General features: G+C 39.5%; 1 protein-coding gene across 2 annotated transcripts in view; it reads right to left on the bottom strand.

The window, feature by feature from the left end:
• Positions 1-16054, bottom strand: part of POU6F2 (POU class 6 homeobox 2) — a 475740-nt gene that overhangs the window by 360382 nt on the left and 99304 nt on the right. Inside the window, exon 3 of one of the 2 annotated variants that reach the window (XM_072760041.1) lies at positions 14852-15023. In XM_072760041.1, the coding sequence (XP_072616142.1) occupies positions 14852-15023 (172 nt within the window). Of the gene's footprint in view, positions 1-14851; positions 15236-16054 lie in introns of those variants that run through there. The other variant, XM_072760039.1, reaches the window with a different exon arrangement.

Here is a 16054-nt window from a genome sequence, read left to right as displayed (position 1 = left end):
CATCAGAGGTGGATGAGAAGCTCAGTAAATAAATCCGTACCCACTCTTCAGAGCAGAGGTGAGTTTTCTTCTCCCTGTACTATATAAACCCATAATGGAGCTCAACTCTGTGTTCGATTCCCCAACATTATCCCTTCCACATTGATACTACCCAGTGACACAGCCAAGTAGAGACAGATCCATTTGGTCACCCAACAACAAGATCACACTGGTACCAAGAGTTGGAACCAGTAAGAGATAAAATGTACATACATACACTCAGTGAAGAGAGCCAAAACTGTCACATTAGACAAAGGGGATGGTCATTGTCACTGGCTTCAAGGAAATTTTGTCTCTTCTATTTAATATTAACACAAACATGTATTTGAATTCAATTTTCAAGTATGATTTAATATTTCTCAATATCACCTTTTATCAATATCAATTGACACATGTTAAATAAGTGATTTTACAAATGCCAATATATTTTTTTTAAGTAGGCTTCATACCCAGCGTGGAGCTCAACGTGGGAGTTGCAATCGAGAGTTGGATGCTTAACCAACTGAGCCACAAGGTGCCCCAGAAGTGCCCATAATTTCTGATAAATGTGCACAGGGCATGGATCAATATGTAATTAAAAGTGTGTGGGATTGTCATGTTAACAACAACAAAAAGATGCTCTCCTAGTGATCCTGACTTCTTTGGTAGTGTCTACAAAAGGTAGTAGATTTTTGTAATATCAACCAAAATCTCTAAATATCCCTAATAAATGTAATAACACATTTTCCCCTAAATATGGCCTTAAATATCGATTTAACCTACTTAAATTTCACAGCACGTTCAGTTCTTAGAAATGTGGCACTGAAAGACTTTCTGAGGTTGCCATTTTGGTTTTGGTTTATTTGTTTAAAAAATGAATAAAGAGTTCACTCTGGAAGATTAGAAAGTCCTAAATAAACATCAGCATAGGTTCCCAAAGGAATGAAGATACTGTGGTCTTCTACTCGCAGCTATATTCCAATACTTAACGTACGACTAACGCTTTGAGAGGAGAGCTTTACTGGGGAGGCAGAAAAGAGCTCCCCACAGAGACAGAGAAGACCCACAACCTAATCCAACCCTCTTTATTTCTGGAGCAGAGATGATTCTCTCTAGACCTAGCTTGAATCTTGGCACTTATGGATAAAGTTAGATTAGGAAAGCAGAGCTTAGTGTTCAAAATGCCTACTTCATCTGACCATCAATGTCTGCCAATGTCTGGCAGGTGGACCCTGCCTACAGGATACGTCTCAGACCTGAGAAATATAACATGATTGGTCTTAAGAAGAGGGGGGTGGAGAACCACATTTATAAAACACTCCCCATGTGCAGGCACCTCGCTTGTCTTCCTAGATGTAATCTTCAACACCTTGTCAGATTATCTGACTTCTCAAGCTACAGAAGAGGAAACAAGGGCACAGGAAGTCATAGCACTCTGCGTGGGTCAAGAGGAGGGATTTGAACCCTGGTTACAATCCTTCTGTCAAGCCCTTCTCCCTCTATCTTCATGTGAGTTCAGTGGAATGCTTCTCTCTCTCTCTGAAATGTTGTATAGTTCACCTTGATGTGGTGAAGATCCTCTGCAAGATCTCGGAGCACTGAATTGGAAGCAAATGCTATGCTCCTAATTTTGGCAACAATGTGGTCCAGGAAGAAAGAAGTAAGTGCTTGGCCTGAGAGCTGGCAAATGCCCTTGGAGAGACAACTCACATGCCTTGGAGGGAAAGCACCAAAAGGCAGACTGCCATCAGGGTATCGACCTAACCACACGTTAGAGAAGCATTTGCTGTCGCCCACGGACATCTGGTTCCATATCACTTCTCGATGCCAAAATTATTTTTAAAATTTCTATGATTTGAAAGAATCACACACTCCAATCTTTTAAATTTAGAGAAGAGTAAGATACATAACTGCCCGCTTCCATCCTTGTCCATTGCACTGCCCACCTACTCCCCAAGATGGAAATAGTGAATTATTGCCTCCTCTAGAACCTTCTTGTCATCTATGTATGAGTCTGAATCCTTTCCTAAATGGACTCGGGAGGAAAGCAGTGTCTAACGTCCTAAAGAAGGAAGGGGTGTTGTTGTCAGGAGAAAAAGATCCCCAGAACTTTACTTTGGCCAAGAGAGCCCTAGGGGCTGATGTTTCCTTAGGGAGGAGCATGGCTAATTCCGAAGGCCTCAGAAATTTCCTTATTGGTGTTCTGATATCTGTTGATAAAATTTAATCAAATTCCTCCTAACAAAGAAAAGTTAATTTTCAACTCCTAAGAAAGTGTGGTATTTGTTGAATGCTGGGCTCGACACACATCACCTCAGTTCAATGTCAAGCTGCCCTCTGAAGTAAGCACAATCAATTCCTCCATGCCGAGATGGGGAAGTTGAGGCCTAAACACATTCCATACCTCACCTACCCAGCCAACAAAAAACAGCCTGACTCCAGAGCCTTGACCCACAACATGATGTTAAACGATAAACAAACTAGAATTTTGGGAGGAGAGAGGAGGCAGGAGAGACAGGGAGGAAAAGATAAATCCAGTTCATCTCCCTTTGGACAAGATTAAGAAACAATGACTAAAGAATCATAATTCTGTTTTACGGCATAAGCACCAAACTCTGTGACGAAAACACAATGAATGCAGTTTGTCCTGAATCACTTACAAATCCTCTCTTCTTCCTCATTTTTCGGGGGATGATCATTTTTCCCAACTGTTTAGGTTTCTGACCAATGAATTACTTCTGACATGCATGATTTTGAAGATTAAGATTTCCCGAAGAGTCACAGGAAACGAGGAAGGAAATGGGATATTAATATACCATGTTGGTTGTGGGCTGTCTCAGGGTGGTGCGAACCTGCCTGGTTCAATCTGGTTCATCCTCAGTGTCCAGTGTAGTGGGTGAGCAAGACTGGGTGGTCGTTTCTTTCCAGTGTATTCTCCATTGAGTCCACATAGTGCATCACCGCTCCTGCCACAGAACAGGCACTCAACAAATATTTGTTGAGTGGATGAATTAACTGTTGCATGTGGAATACATAAACTGCACAGCATGGAAAAGGCTTACATAACAAATAGGACAAATTATGGTTTCACTTCTACTACGTCATGTTGTAACTACTCTGTACGTATGCACATCTCCTTTGTCTTGATACGTGAAAGTAGCACAAAAGTACGAAAGTCAGTTTGGGAACACTTTGCAGCATAAAAGAAAAATATAGGAAATGAAGACACAGAGGGTTGATGAAAATTCCTAGGAAAAGTAATTTCAAAGATTCAATATAGAAATGATCCTAGGATATCATGGTTTTATTTTCATCAATTGTTTTATTTTGAGAGAAAAAGCTGGTTTTTCTAACTTCTATAGATGTGCTTCCCTCCACCAAAAATAAATAAAAAATAAAGAATGTGCTCTAGTACAGCTTTGTGGCTGTCAGAGAGCAAAGGAGGAAATGTGATAAATTTGGACAGAGAACAATAATAATAATTTTAAAACTCCTTTATTTATTCTTTAGTACCCTCTCTGGAAAAGGGCACATATACTAAGAATGGCATAAAATGACAAATATAATGATGCTGTAATTTCAAGGAGCGCCAAATGTTAAAAATTTGATGACCAGTATAAAATAGCTTCATAATTACATTTATATTGAAAATGTCATCCCCTTTTATCTATATATTAAATATATGAAATCAATGTTTAAAGTATTTAAAAAATAATCTCGCCCATATATTTCTTTCCTCTGATAGGCATAGCTGTGCTGTTTTGGTTTTGCACCAAGCGAAGCATTTCCTCAGATAAGCTAATTTCAAATATTGTTAAACTAAGCCATTAAATTATTTTTACATTCACTTGTTAAATGTTCAAATCTGGTCACATTCAAGGAACCAATTTCAGCTTTCAGCTATCCCTTTTTAAATTTTAAGTCATCTTTTTTCTTCCCCCCAGGCTGCAAAAAGTGTATTACCAAATAAACTGACAAAACATCTCAGCAACTAACATCAACGTGCAATTTTAATGCCTTCTAATCACACAAATCAATATGAGATTTTTGTGCTTGTGCATGACCTTCTTCAAATTATCCCTCCATTTTGGTTGAATCAGAACAAGTGTGGGCTATTTGATAAAAAAAAAAAAAAAAAAAAGCCCTAAGTGTGTGAAATAAGAGCCCTCGCCTCTTCTGCCAAACTCCCCTTGACAGAAACGTGATAGAAGCATCACATCCCTGGAACAGTAAATGCAAACTGACAAGAGATGAGCCTTTAGATGTTGAATATAATCTTGCATTGTGCTTGAAGTGTCTTATTATCTTGTCTTTTGATGTCTGAAGGGGCGGCTCATTGTTAGAAAAAGGAAAGCCCTCGCGCATCTTTGCCATCTTTAAAAAATTGTTTGGCCTTTAACAACTGCTTCTCCAACTAATGTCCATTTCTCCTGACAATAAATATGGCAGGTCGCAGGCAAGTGACAAACAATTTACTTTACATGCCACACTTTTATGGGTTTTGAGAGCTCATGTGGAAGCGGATTTTTAAAAGTCCAGAGAAATTAGCAGTGTTACAGACGTTAAGAGGACCAAGGTCTCCCAGCCTATCCCTGGTGCCTGGTTGCTGGTTGGGATTATTTCCTGCTGTTTCTGGTTTTTGTGTTCTCCCAGGTGCCAGATTCAAACCTCAAGCTCTTTATTTACCGTTGACTAAGACCACCCTCCAGGGAAAATGAAAACACAACAACCAGGTCGGCTAGATGCCAGGATGGAGGGCCCTACCTCGGATTGCCTGGGCAATGTTGGCAACGGTACACAAGCAGGAGCCCATTTCTCAGTAGGATGTCAAGTTCAACACTGGGCTTCAGGAATTGGGCCCCTCCCCTCAGAGCCTCTGACGCTTCTGAATCCCTGCTGTCCTTGAGTGGGGGAGGGGGACCCTCACCTTTTCCTTTCTACCATTTGTTTTGCGGCTTTTGTTTTCACTTAAAAGTTTAATGATGTTCCCAGTCAATAGGATTCCATAGCAACTAAATCACAGTCCTGCTACTTTTTCTGTCACCCAGCCAGATTTTGTGAAAGCTTTCAAGATCTTTTCTCAGACCTCCGTCACTCTAAGAATCCATAAGAATTCTCAAAAGGACCATAAACTGTTACAGGGTTCAGGTTATTGTATCATTATAAAAACATATTGATACACTACAGATGACAAGACAGGTGGCTACCATCCCAAGCTAGTGCAACCGTCCCCACGCCAGCAGCAATGTCCAATCTGGCTAGTTCTAGGGGGGGGGTTGTGCTTGTTTGATCTTTTTAAGCAGGCAGCTGTAGACACGAATCCCTTTTGAAGCACGTTGCTTAATTTTTGACACTGATTTGATGGCCCGCCAATTCTGATTGGGTTGTTAGCAAATTATGAGAAACATGGAATCTAATGGCAGAAGGAAAGATTCTAAACTACAACAAGGGAATAGACCAGCCTACCTGAGAATCTGAATAATTTCTTAGCGACTCTTGAGAGTAATTCCTTAATCTCAGGAATCAGAAAGAGATGAGCCAGTCAACATCTAGAAAAATGGTGTAGGTTTCTTTCCAAAAGTTTATGAAAGTTTCCCTTCTCTGACGATTCATGCATAGATTACAGTGTGATTAATGGATAGCAAGCAAATCCATTAACATGCTAGGCTTCTTCACTTCTTCACTGTTTCTTTCCTGCTTCTCCTTCTGAAAATAGAGCGCTTCCTTCTTGACATGTTTCTATTTGCTCTATGGCATTAGATATATCAAAGAAAAAATGCAGGTTTTGGAAAAGGTCATTTCACCCCCACCCCCCAATACCACTTCCACATCTACATGTTTTTAAATACAGGAAAATGTGTTTTTCCATTTGATTTTTTTATTCTCTTCTACCCTTGGCTGATTTTGGCAAAAATTCACTCTTCAGTAATAATTTTTCATGCTTTATAAACAGCTTCAAATGTTTGCATTTTTAAATCAAATTAATCCCTCAGCCCTTCCTCTCCTTCAACAGTGGAGATTCTCTCATGCAATAAGTCACCCCAAACCATTCATTCATAAAAGTAAATCTTGCCATATTGCTATTAAAAGACAAATCGCCACATATGTGGCCATCGAGAACTGCAAAAGGAGATTAAGTACACCATACTATTTTAATAGCAAATGTTTGAAATATGATTTCTTTATTGTGCATTAAACACCCATTCTATCTTGATGTGTGTACAAGTAAATGTATATTTAGGTCCATGAAATCCTTACAGGCAAAAAACTGTGCTAACTAGATAACAAACACTTTTTACTTTAAAAAAAAAAGAAAAAGATAAATGTAGTGTGTGCCCACAGGTAGACAAATACTTAGGTTCCTAATATTTAGCTTCCAAGCATCTTCTCTAGTTCAAGCAAGTTATGTAATGCTTGAAATATATATATATATATATATATTTCTTTTAAATCAAACTGTGCAGAAACCCCCAAATCTCTTTGCTGCATTAACTGCACAGATTCTGAGAAATCCTGTTGTCTTCTCTGCTTAGCAAAGAGCATCTTCGAAGAAGCCACTAGAATTTGGATAATAGCCCAACTATGCTTGAAGCAATACTATGTAATATAATTAATTGTCCTTTATCGGTAAATGATTACTTTTGATAATTTTATCTGGAAGCTTGCATTGTTAAGTATTCACAGGTATAGGAGAAGTGCATTTAAGTGATATACATATAGCATGAACTAAAAAAAAAAGCTTATAATTATAAATTAGGCTTTATCAATTTTATGATAAAGAAAAGACACACATGCTACCAACAATAAAAAATACCATGTATCAAATGAACACAAGAGAAAATATGGAGAACATGCCATCCACACACACACACACACACGTTTTACACACATTTAACACATGGTTTGCACACATAGCTTACACACGTGTTTCACACATTTAATATATTTGCACATATGTTTTACACACGTGTTTATGCATACATTTTACACACATCCAAACACGGTTCATACACACATTTACACACATTTTGCGTGCGTAGCATTGCAGTTATTCACTGTGCATTCATGGTGCTGAGGGAAGAAAACACAGGGAAACAAACACAAAGTATGGAAGTGCTAAGAAAATGGAAATGGGCGTTGTAATTTTAAACCACGTGGCTAATACTAGTCTTTAAAGATGAGTTTCTTGGCTTTCACAAACTTTCACCACAATTGGGGTTTGTTTCTCGTTAATTGGATGAAAGCAAAGTAATACAAGAGATTTGGGGAATACATCGACCTAAAAAGCACTGACTTAGGAAAAAATGCAACACTAAGAAAGCTGCTAATGTCAAACAGTATCTAGCAGGAAAACATATTCGCAAGACTGTTAAATTAGTCTGGAGGGCAGTGCAGTCCTCCAGCACAAGTGGCTTTGACTGTATTAGTTATGTTGTTCCAGGTGGCTAATTTTTTAATGAAAATAAAAGCCAGTATATTCTCTGCACGTGTAAGATCTTAAGGAGCACTTTCAAAGAGAAGACTGGAAGAGAAATTTGAGCGTGGATTGTCTTTTCAGTTCTCAGACAAAATAAAGATATTCATACAACATGCCAGGATTTTTAAAAAGTAGCAGCTAACTATTACAAAGAGATGTCAAGAGCTGTGCATCTTCAGTAGGTGGTTCTTAAAAATGCTCTTCGAATGCTTAACAAAACAAAGTTTATTTCTATTTCTCTGAGAATGAAAGACTCTCTTCAACCACAAGAGAGTCAGTGTTATTCTCACTGACCTCTGTGTTCCCATTAAAATGGCTTTGTCCATTTTTGATAGCACACAGTAATATCACAACACAGAGTAAGAGATGTTATCCAACTAGCCTGCACTTGTTTCATATTTTTATAAAATCTGACTTTGAGAATCAGAAGGCGGGAGTTTACATGACCCGACGAATCAGGTCAACATGTGTAATAGATAGGCATCCTCCACAGACAGAAGGCCCCCAAGCTGCCAAAGCCCAGGGACTCCTTTCTGGGCAGATTTTAATGTAAATATTACCAAGGCATTCCCAAAGAAAAGTCCCATGTTGGCAGATTCAGAACCTCATCCAGGCTTATAGCATGAAGGTACATGCTCCACTGTAAATACCAGATTGAAACAAATGATGTTGACTTATTTCTCTCTTAGAAAAAAAAAAAAAAGACGCCTGAAATTTTACAGGATCAACATTTTAAAAGTAAGACCGAAACATCATTAATAAAAGGAAAGCTGAGCAAAAACACCAGCGAAGTATAAAACCTCAGAAGACAACACACATAATTCCAGAGCCACGCTGGATATTAAAGAAAAACCCATCCGCTGGAGAATGGCAACTGTTACTAGGAGCTTTCTCTAGCTACCTCTGCCTTTGGATATTTTTAAAAAATTTATTAACCTGACAGCAGGAAACTTTACACAGATTGCCCCCTGACAGGGTGCCAGTTTGGTATAAACACTTTGCTATCTTTTTCTTTAGCATAAGAAAATCATGAAACATGTTAAGTGGAGCTAGGTGCATATTTGGGCAGCTGGAACTACTCCTCGGCCGGTCTCAGCACCCAGGGAAGGCCCGAGAATAATCAGGAGCAGCCCAATAGCAGCTCCAGTAACCCTCCACCCTTCCTCCTTCACATCTACTCTCTTGTTAATGTGCGAATGTCTGATGTATTATTAATCCCCAAACACAAGCCAGCAAGATCGCCAATCAAAGGAAGGACCGGTCCTCTCACAAATTATTTGCTTACTGTCTAATAGCAAGCAAGGTCCACTTGAAATAGTCACTTACGTCTCATTTCTCAAGTGGGGGAATTTTTTATTCGGTCAGTTCTTACCAGAGCGATGCTAACTCTATCATTAAATCGGGTAATTGAGAGAAGGTAACCCACTGAAGGGCCAAGCCTTGGGACCCTGCATCTGGAATGCACCTCTATTTATTAATTATGACATAAACTGGTGTGGGTGAACTACAAAACCACTCGAACGCCCTGTAACCTTTAAGTCAGAAACATCCAAGACACTAAAAAGACTAAAGGGAGATCATTTAAAGGGGCGATGGTGCAGAGTCATGTAATTTCTAATTCTTTATCTTATTTCCAATTGTGTATAGGACCACTTAACAGCAGTGACAACAAAATAGAGGAATCATAGCCGTCCAGATAGAAGAAAAATGTAAAACTGTACCAGCATTTTGGTTTGCTAATGTGTTAGCGTGGACAGAGTCTTTAGATGCTGCAATACTGAACTTTCTTCTCCGAACGGATGTCTGACCTCAACACCCCAAACAAGGCAGAAGCAGAAAAGGGAGCCACTAAGAGAGTCCCCATGGCCTCCTGTGTCACTTACTGTGCACTGTCCTCCATTAAAGGGTCACATAGGAATGAGCATAGCTGCTCCACCAACGGACATGGTGAAAAGTTTGAACATCTGTGCTATTTCATATGGGTTTGTTTTTATTTCAAAACTTACACATTAATGCTACTCAAAGTGGATTTACTTGTCCAGGCAGTATTACAATGGTTTTCTGGGGTGGGGGCTAAGGGGAGGAACACAAAAACTAAATTTGTCTAAACACATACCCTGGATTTTTTTTTTAGAAGAAGTACCTAGGTGCTTTAGGTTTTCCTAAATATTGAGAAGTGTATCTAAATGTGCATTTCCTCCTCAGTAGGCAGAGAAGAACACCACAAGGGTTTGTTTGCCTACTAAACCATAATCAATTTTTGACAAATATCTTATCATATATCTCCTTTACTTACAAAAATATAGGTTTCTATTGGTTTCTTTTAAATAACTGTTTCTGAAAAAAAAACCATTTTTGCATAGAATCTATTATCCAAATTATTTAGTTAAAATATACTCCTTTAATATTTCCCTAACAAAACACACTTTCTTCAGTGAAAAATAGTATACACTTTCCATTAATAGAATATCAAAACTTGCAAAAATATAGAAGAATGATGCTTATTTTAAATAAATATATTTCTCGAGGGACTATTCCTCATCACCCGCCAGCTAAATCCTTCTTGTGCTTAAGCCTGACATACTTATTACTGGCCCCAGCATATTTTATCAGAATATTATAAATATCCAAGGCACTGGAACCTTGAGAGAGATGTTTAAATAAAGTAATACAGTGATGCCACAATGAAGGCCCCCACTCATTCACAGGCAGCATGACCACAAAGTGCAGTCCCAATAATGCCCTACCAATGACCTCCATGCTGACCTGCAGAGACCACTGTCTCAAGGGGTGACAGACAATTTAGTCCTTTATCCTTTTGTCATTGAAAACGACTCCACTGCCATAAATTCTAATCAAGTCAAACTGGATGGCAATTTAAAAAAAAAAAAATCTTATCATGCATGTTTCTATGAGAAAGATCACAGAAAGGAAAGGGGAAAAATTTTTTTTTCAGCTACAGATAATACATTTTCTAGCAAGGGAAGAAGCACTGACCCAACTTTCAACCCTTTCCTGAAAGTTCAGAGATAAATGATATTGAAAAAACCCACACTTACGAGTATCATTATATGCGATTTCTTTTAACCTAGAAAAACACAGTATCAGAAGAGAAAACCAACTGTCACTCTATACCTCGGGTACAATGTCTATAACTGGTTTTTTGTTTACACCTCAGCTCAGGGCTTGTGAGCTGTGTGCCCCACTCCCATACAGCGTGGCACCGCTGAGCAGCGAGCCACAGACTAGCCCAGCCATCCGAGGTAGTTGGGACTTTAAGAAAAGCAATCAGGAGGTTTATCTTGAAACAATAAAAATACTCCCAGGAGGAATACTGTTAATAAATCATCTTTCGAATTTCAAATATATATGGGAGAAAATATTTAGGGCCTGTTTTTATGCGGTCTCACTTCTTCAGCTGAGACTGCATGGGCAAACTTTAGTACAGATATTTTTCCGGGGATATATATTACTTTTATACTTTCTGTGGTCATCTCCCTGGCCAAGTTGTTGATGCTCTACCATTTGAATTTTAGAATCCAACTTGACTGAATGTGGAACACTGAATTCTTGATGAGCATAACTAAAAATGAAGCACCACATTGACACGGTGCTATAAATGTCACTAGAGAAACACAGCAACCTTTTCCCTTTGAGATTGTTTGCCAAGGGCCAGTTTTGAGAATGGTTTCAAATATGTACATCACTGGGCACATATGAAATGGCTGGCCCCGCGTGGCATCGCTCATTTGATCATGCAGCTGAAACACAGCGAGACACGGAGCCAAATTCTCTGCTAATACCCCCTGACATGCAAGTCTGTTCTCCTCCATACTCTTTTCCACAGCTCAGAGCTTAGCATAAAACAGTCACAGACCGAGAGAGGAGATGGTTATTCCAACAGGCTTTACCAGGATAAATAATGCACCACTTAATGATATCACAGAGAACGACCCAACCACACGTTTCTCAATGAAATGTGGATTCATCTCTCCTAAGTGTACTTGAGTCTCCCTAGCTGCTCAAGTTAAGCAAAATGTTACCTCTGATGTAATTACTTTATAAAACACAAGGGCCCTTTTCTGAACTTTCTACTGAGGCTGGCATATGGCTCTGGTTTCTCCTTCTGGTATTCTGAGTTGCACAGAGCACTGAAGCATTCTGCACAGTATGTTTCCCTTTGGATGCTGTTAAGTGCAGAGGTGCAATTTAAGGAGAGGCATAAAAGACCCAATGGTTCCTGGAATTTCCTTTGTTTATCCATAGAGGGCATCAGTATTAGCCTTTCTCCTGCAGTTTCAGGCCGAGGTGCCCATACTGTGACAGAAACAGACTTGTCCTCTGGACTGCTAATTTCAACAAGACACAGAAGGGGGAATAAGCTCCAAAGAAATCTGTCAATACTGAAATTTCAAGTACAGAAAAAAAAAAAGAAAGAAAGAAAAGAAAAAGAAAACAACAACAACAACAACAACAAAAACCTAAGCCTTTCTTGTCTTCTGTTGTTGGTAAACATCTCCCCACAAAAGTAAACATACCAAGATGCACATGATTTGTCTCAATCTGCTCCTTTCATTACGGAAGCCCAGTTTTCAAGAACGCAATGTGCGTGCTATGAGAATGATGGTTTGAGAAAGTATGTTAGGAAATCATTGTTTTTGAGAGAAGCCTGGATGCTCTCATTTATTCAGGAAAAATGTAATTCTTCATTGTCAGGCAAAAGAGTGTAATGAAAAACCACACATAAGAACAAAAACACTTGAGCAGTATCTATGTCAAATACAATGATGGGCCTTACGTTATCACCCATTAGTGGGGCCAAAGTTGCTAAAAATTCTGGGAGAGAATTATTCTAGAAAGTTTTGGTCAGTTCCACAAACTGGGCTTTCTAAGTCTAAGTCCCAGTGATATTAGCAGAATAGATACAAGAGACCCAATAGCTAAGGAAGCCTCAGAGAACATTGGGTGCTTTCCATGGATGTTGTAGTCCTTCTGCCTCCTATTGTCTCCCATTTTTGCCTCAAGTTTTCGAAGCTGCTCATCTACCGGTTGCTTCCTCACCTAATTGGAAACTGGAAAACATTCGCACTGTGTTCAAAAAGCACTCTAGAGACCAAATAAATGACTCACTTCATTTGTGAGTGCATAAGGAATATCAGATGTAAGATGTAGATTGTGCCAAGTGCCCTCTCACAAAAACTCAGAAGTTGAGCATTTTAAAGTAAAAATGAGTACCTTCTAATCCACTATATTTCTAAACTATGATTCGTTAGTTTACCCCATAACTATTCCACTTCAGATATATTTTCCATGAACTTTTAATTCAAATGTCTTTGACCCTCTTGGGTTTTCTTTTTTTTAAAGCTTAACTTCTCTGCATATGCAAATTAGCAAGAGCGACATAACAAAACTGTAACAATTTTCAACAGTGGGAAATCTAAATAAATGCCGAGAAGCCAAATTAATCATCCCTCTATTGGTTTACTTGAGGGGAAAAAAAACCAAGTTGGGGTTATAAGTGAAAGTCTACAAAAGGCATTTACTTTTTAAAAATGTATGCAAAGTTTAGGAGCAAGTAGTCCACTATCCACAATTCTGTTGAATTCACAGCCGATGACTTTTTAAAAATCAAAGTGTTTGGTATTAGTGCAGGGAGGCTAGAGCATGGTTTTGCTCTTCCGTAATTTATAATTTTATCTGACTTCTCTCACTAACCCCCTGAAATGAAATGAGTGTTCTAGGACATGGCTCTCCCTATGCACATAAACACTCAAACTACAAGAAAATAATCCTTTAGCGTGAATAATGCTAAAACCTTAATGTCTAGGTGTAAAAAAAAAAATCTATGTGCCAGGTGGAATTGCTGCTTTTTTGAAAAAAGCATCACGCAACAGAATTTCTTGAAGCTGGCATCTATTATATTCTTCACTGTAAAACTGTATTTTACCAATAGAAAATCTGAAACAGAAAGTTTCTCAGCAACACCCCTTCTCATGTCTGACTGAGTGAGCATTTCGAATCAGAGAAAAGCTGCTCTGTTGAAGCTGGCCTAGAGTTGCCAAACTATCGAAGCTGCTTTCTTCCCGGAGGCTAAAAAAAATTAAGCTTATTATTATTATTTCTTTTTAGGTGAATTAACGACTTTCTCCACAAAGCAGTCTAGGCAATGGTGTTGTTTTTCTTTGACGTTCAGACACACGGCTGTGTTTTTAACCTGAGATCCAGCAGTGCTCTGCGTGACATACATATATATATATGTACACACACACATTTATATAAAATCAGGTGCACGTATCAGATTAGTTTATAGATCTATGTATAAACAGGTTAGTACATACACACACATATTCAGTGTTACAAGTATATAAACACTTGAAATAATTAAAAGCAAGTGTTTCAGGAGCAAGTGTTCTGAAAACCTAATGTCACTCTATCCCATAAAGTGCTTCTCAGCACAGACATCTATCACCATCCATCACTCATTCACCCGCCTCAACAACCGGCTCCCCTTTCTGATTAGAGATCACAGTTGCTTGAGTTGGCTTACAGAGTGTCATCTGTTTGAATGACAGATGTCTTTGCTGGAGTGGCACTCTGCTTGCTCTGGTTTTGTTGATGGAACAAAGATTCCTGAAAGGTCCTGGGCTGCCTCGGCATTTAGGAAGAGGCTATAAACGTCTGGGCCAGGGCAGAGGGGTAGGGGAGGGATGCAAAAGGAACCCTTTTCTCTCCTCATCCCCCCCCCCTCCCTTCCAAAGAAGAGCTATCCATTCCAATTGTGATTACAAAATGTTATTCCTCTGACCAATTCCCGTAGCCACCTTTGTTTACCTGGCACAGAAAGACTTGTATTGATATTTCTCAGTCCCCTCTTCTGTCTTTTGACTACAGATAATAACTCTTTACTCTCCTTCCTCTTAACAAAAGGCTGCGAAGCAACCCGAAACCGAGTCAATACTTATTCAATAAATGTTAACCAATTCTCACAATGGGACTGATTTCCTGATTATTATTACCACCTTCTTCTTCTTCTTCTTCTACTTTTTCTTTCTTTTTCTTTTTTCTTTTTTTTTTCTTTTTTAAATAATCTCTAGCCCCGGGGGGGGGACTCTGGCAATATCTGACCAGCCCCAAGGAGCAGCGAGGAAGTTCCTGGCTGGGAAAAGTTTGCAGAACATCCTGCCAGCCGGCTGGGCTGGAATGGGCTCGGATGGCTCGGCCCCTCCGATGCGAGGCTCCTCTTTAGCACTTACAAGAAAATTGAATGAACAACAGGGAAAGGGTGAGGTGGGGGGGTGTGGATTGCTCTTCCGGACAACATGGTAGGGCTGAAATGAAATACCTAGACAGACTTACCGAAGAGCTTGCTGGGAGTGTCCTCGCTGTCATTTGATTCCACAGGCGCAAGCAGGGACTCATTCAGCTCGCTGTCTGAAGTAGCAGCCTTGTCTTCACCTCTCAACTCCGCATTCATTTCACTCTGCGCTGACAGCAAGGGCTTACTGACTTGTCCAGCTATCATTGGATCCTAGGATGGGGGAAAAGAGTAAAGGGGAGGAAAAAAAAGTGGCAGCTTGAGTGTGCGTGTCCTCTCTCCCTCTCCCTCTCTCTCTCCCCTCTCTCTCTCCCTCTTCCACACACACACTCTCCCTCTCTCCTCTCTCTCTTATCTCTGGCTGCTCCCGCTGTTATTGCTGGCTGCAGTCAAGTGAAGAGCTATTACAGATCCGAGGAGTTCTCCATTACTCCCCACCCTATTAAAGCTCAACTAGCATGTGAGAGATTCAGGAAGCTTCGGAGGGAAGAAGGGGAGGAAAAAAAAAAAAAAAACTTCTTTGAAAGCCACCTAACCAACACAGCTTTAATTGTGGGATGTGCTTTTTGTGCGAATGTTTTTACACCTTGTTCCGTCTTTAATGCAGTAAGAAAAAAGAAAGTGCTGGGTTTGTACTCCAGCAACACAGTAAAAAGGATGGAGCACCCTATGGAGGAACCACGGGCTATTTTAAGAAGCACTCTCCCTGGGGGAGAAGCAATTAAACCCTATCCCCAGAGCAGAGAAAAGAGATAGGGAGAAAAGAGTCCTCGAAAGGCTTTCAATGGAATAAAAGAGATTTCTCATGTAAATTCCATCAGCACCCTTAGAAGTTGACTTCCCGGCTCCCAGATTTGGGACGGAAGCTGACCCCAAAGCCAACGAACATTTTAAAGCAAACAATACACAGCAAAATAGATTTAAAAATCGGTTCAAAAATTTTTTTTGTTAAGGAATTGGAAAAATACTTACAAACTGTGTTCAATAATTCCGATACCTAGAGCATGCTATGCCCAGAGCATTAAAGAGAAAGAAAACAGAAATCACCTCCAAAAAAAAAAAAAAAAAAAGCAAACTCCCCCCCACCCACCCACCCAATAATCTGAATCTGCTTTATCTTCAGCTCATTAGGAGGGCATCTTAGGATCAGAAATATTTTCCAAGGATAGCCTGCTATTCCATTTGCAAACTAAGATGCATGATATTGTTTTGGCACACACACCGGACGCAGGAGGAAAAGAAAA

The sequence above is a fragment of the Vulpes vulpes genome, chromosome 5 (assembly GCF_048418805.1).
Source record: "Vulpes vulpes isolate BD-2025 chromosome 5, VulVul3, whole genome shotgun sequence".
NCBI classification, from domain to species: domain Eukaryota; kingdom Metazoa; phylum Chordata; class Mammalia; order Carnivora; family Canidae; genus Vulpes; species Vulpes vulpes.
The sequence above is the reverse complement of the archived record's forward strand: the minus strand, read 5'-3'. Positions and strand labels throughout refer to the sequence as shown.